General features: G+C 40.5%; 1 protein-coding gene across 1 annotated transcript; it reads left to right on the forward strand.

The window, feature by feature from the left end:
• Positions 1 to 334: 334 nt before the first annotated feature.
• Positions 335 to 2383, forward strand: LOC141050089 (olfactory receptor 10A7-like). The gene is made up of 2 exons (XM_073546918.1): positions 335 to 439; positions 1424 to 2383. The coding sequence occupies exons 1-2, from the start codon at positions 335 to 337 to the stop codon at positions 2381 to 2383; spliced, it is 1065 nt and encodes a 354-aa protein (XP_073403019.1).
• Positions 2384 to 2784: the final 401 nt, after the last annotated feature.

Consider the following 2784-nt stretch of genomic DNA (forward strand, 5'->3'; position numbering starts at 1 on the left):
GGCTCCATTAGGTGCTTTTAGGCTGAATTAATAAAGTATGTACAGCTGAATTCTATTCTAAAGTTAGCGAAATTATCAATTGCAAAAAATAAAATAAGGGAAACCAATAACAAAGAATTTCAAAGTACTAAAACAAACGCGTTTTTGAATTTGAATCAAAATCTTCATCCGCTAAAGTGATTTGCTTATGAAGACTATGGTTCGAATACTTTATTGGATTCTCTTCTTTTACATTTTGTAACTAATAAATAAGATAACTTTACAAATGAATCAAGCTTTACGCATTCTGTTAATACATCTTAACAGCACCTGATAGAATCTCCTTCTCTTACTAATGGAGTTCATCTACTGTGCCTACAGTACCCTGGCCACAGAAATGGAGGCAGCCAGCATCCCGGGTATTCAGAAATGTGTAAAGCTTTACTCTACAGCTCACAAGGTGTGCACAGACATATACCATATTTTTTCGGATTATAAGACGCACTTTTTTGGGAAAATATCGGTGCATCTTATAATGCAGATATACCTTACCGGCCGTGGTGGAGCAGGGTCCCAGAGTCGCTGCTGGAGGAGGAAAGAGTGGAGCATTGCTGCAGGCCGCAGGGTGGGATGAGGTGGTGTTCCGATTTGTGCCACTGCGAGTGTTCGATGGTCCAGGGGCTCTGCTGACATTTTGTGAAAGCCCAGAGCCCCTGCACTTACATGGTGTACTGTGCGGTGGACTCCGAGAAAATGGCTGCTGGGTGAGGCGCATGCGCAGATGGAGATCTCTGCACCAAGATCTCGGGAAATCTCAGTGCTGGGCTTTCACAAAATGTTGGCAGATCCCCCGCACCACCGAACACCAGCAGCGGCGCACATCGGAACATCCCCTCATCCCAGCCTGCGGTCTGCAGCAACGCTCCACTCTTGCCTCCTCCAGCAGCGACCCTGGGACCCCGCTTCACCGCAGCCTCCACCCCTGGTAAGCAATAAGATGCATGGATTATAAGAAGCACATAAAAGGCTTTTATCCTATTTCTCTTCTCAAAATTTGGGGTGTGTCTCATAATCCGCTGCGTCTTATAATCCGCAAAATACGCTATGTCTGCTCTCTCTTTTTTAACCTAACGGAATATTTCTAATACTGATTTTTTTTTGCATACAGAAATATTACTTATTACAGTACTATTAATGGGTTTATTTTACCTGATGTGTCACACGAACAGAATAATAAAGAGCAGATAACTTGCCTAAACCTATAACATCAATGTATTTTGTGCTAGATTAGCGATGGGAAACACAAACCATAAATGTTCACTGCTGCACAGTGTATACCAGAGTATTATGTCCCGTGTTGTAAAATATTTATGTCCAGAACATGAATAAGGATAATTTAAAATTATTTATAGGGAGATGAAAAAGAAATGTATTGTATTTTTAGTTTACTTTAGCTAACTACTATTTATTGTACACACAGGACAATCTGACTGCGGTCACAGAGTTCTTCATTTTAGGATTTCAAGTCAGTCAAGGTTTAAGAATTTCATTGTTTGTTTTCTTTTTTGGAATATACTTAGTGACAATCTGTGGGAATCTCCTGATCATCACCCTGGTGTCCACCTCCAAGAACCTCCACACTCCAATGTACTTCTTCATCTCACAACTGTCCATCAGTGACATCTTGGTGATCTCAGATATTGTCCCCTACATGCTCCAAATTCTACTGGCTAATGGGGCGACCATGACGTTTATTGATTGTATCACTCAGTTTTATTTTGTATGTGTTTCAGAAACATTTGAGTGTCTTCTCCTCGCTGTGATGTCTTATGACCGATATGTGGCCATCTGTAATCCTCTCCGTTACTCCTCTATTATCACCAGTGCTTATTGTGTGACATTTACCATCATCTCTTGGGTATTTGGGTTTACTATTGTTTTAATTTACATCATTACAACAGCCAATCTAAACTTTTGTGGTCCTAACATCATTGACCACGTATTCTGTGATATTGTCCCTTTACTAGAACTTGCCTGTTCTGACACTTTCATTGTTCACCTGGAGATTTATTTAACATGTATTCCTATTGTCCTGATTCCAGCCACAATTATTGTAGTTTCTTATACTTATATTGTTTTAGCAGTCCTAAGGATCTCATCCAGTACCGGTAGACAGAAAGCCTTCTCCACCTGTAGCTCCCACCTCATTGTGGTCTCCATATTCTTCTGGACTCTATTAAATGTTTATATCATCCCAACAAAAGGCCGAACAGTGACCACAAATAAAATCCTATCTCTGCTATATACTGTGTTTACTCCGTTAGTCAACCCTATAATATACAGTCTGAGAAATAAAGACCTTATAAAAGCTATACAGGAAGCAGTTTGTAAACACCCAGCCTAGTAATGTATCAGTGAGGCTAGGTTCACTTTTGAGGTTGAGTCCGCAGCGTATCATCCGCATTCCCAAACACATGAAAAAACACATGCAAATGCATGTATACGCAGTGCTTTTTATCCGCATCATCTTCCACATGACGTCTAAAAAACTCAACTTTTACATGCGTGCGTATCCGTTTTTGCATGCGTTTGTGTCTTTTATGCGCATGCGTTTGATATGTCCAATTTTTTTCCAGTAACTTTTCCTTGACATCAGACACCCAGTGGGTGTGTCTCATGGGATTTCTATATATATATATATATAGACACACTGCACTGAGGAAATCCTCATCGTAGGCTCCAAGATGGATCTTTACCTGGACAGCTTCCTAGAAGATCTGGATGTACAATTGAAGTTGTCTGCTG

This window comes from Dendrobates tinctorius, unplaced genomic scaffold (genome assembly GCF_039654945.1).
Source record: "Dendrobates tinctorius isolate UK_male_01 unplaced genomic scaffold, ASM3965494v1 ptg000151l, whole genome shotgun sequence".
NCBI lineage: Eukaryota > Metazoa > Chordata > Amphibia > Anura > Dendrobatidae > Dendrobates > Dendrobates tinctorius.

What these genes read in the sequence shown, in the direction of transcription:
- LOC141050089 (XM_073546918.1), top strand. Translation starts at nt 335, where the DNA reads ATGGAGTTCATCTACTGTGCCTACAGTACCCTGGCCACAGAAATGGAG. An exon ending in TTTACTCTACAGCTCACAAG is followed by an intron (nt 440 to 1,423) that starts GTGTGCACAGAC and finishes TTGTATTTTTAG; the next exon opens with TTTACTTTAGCTAACTACTA.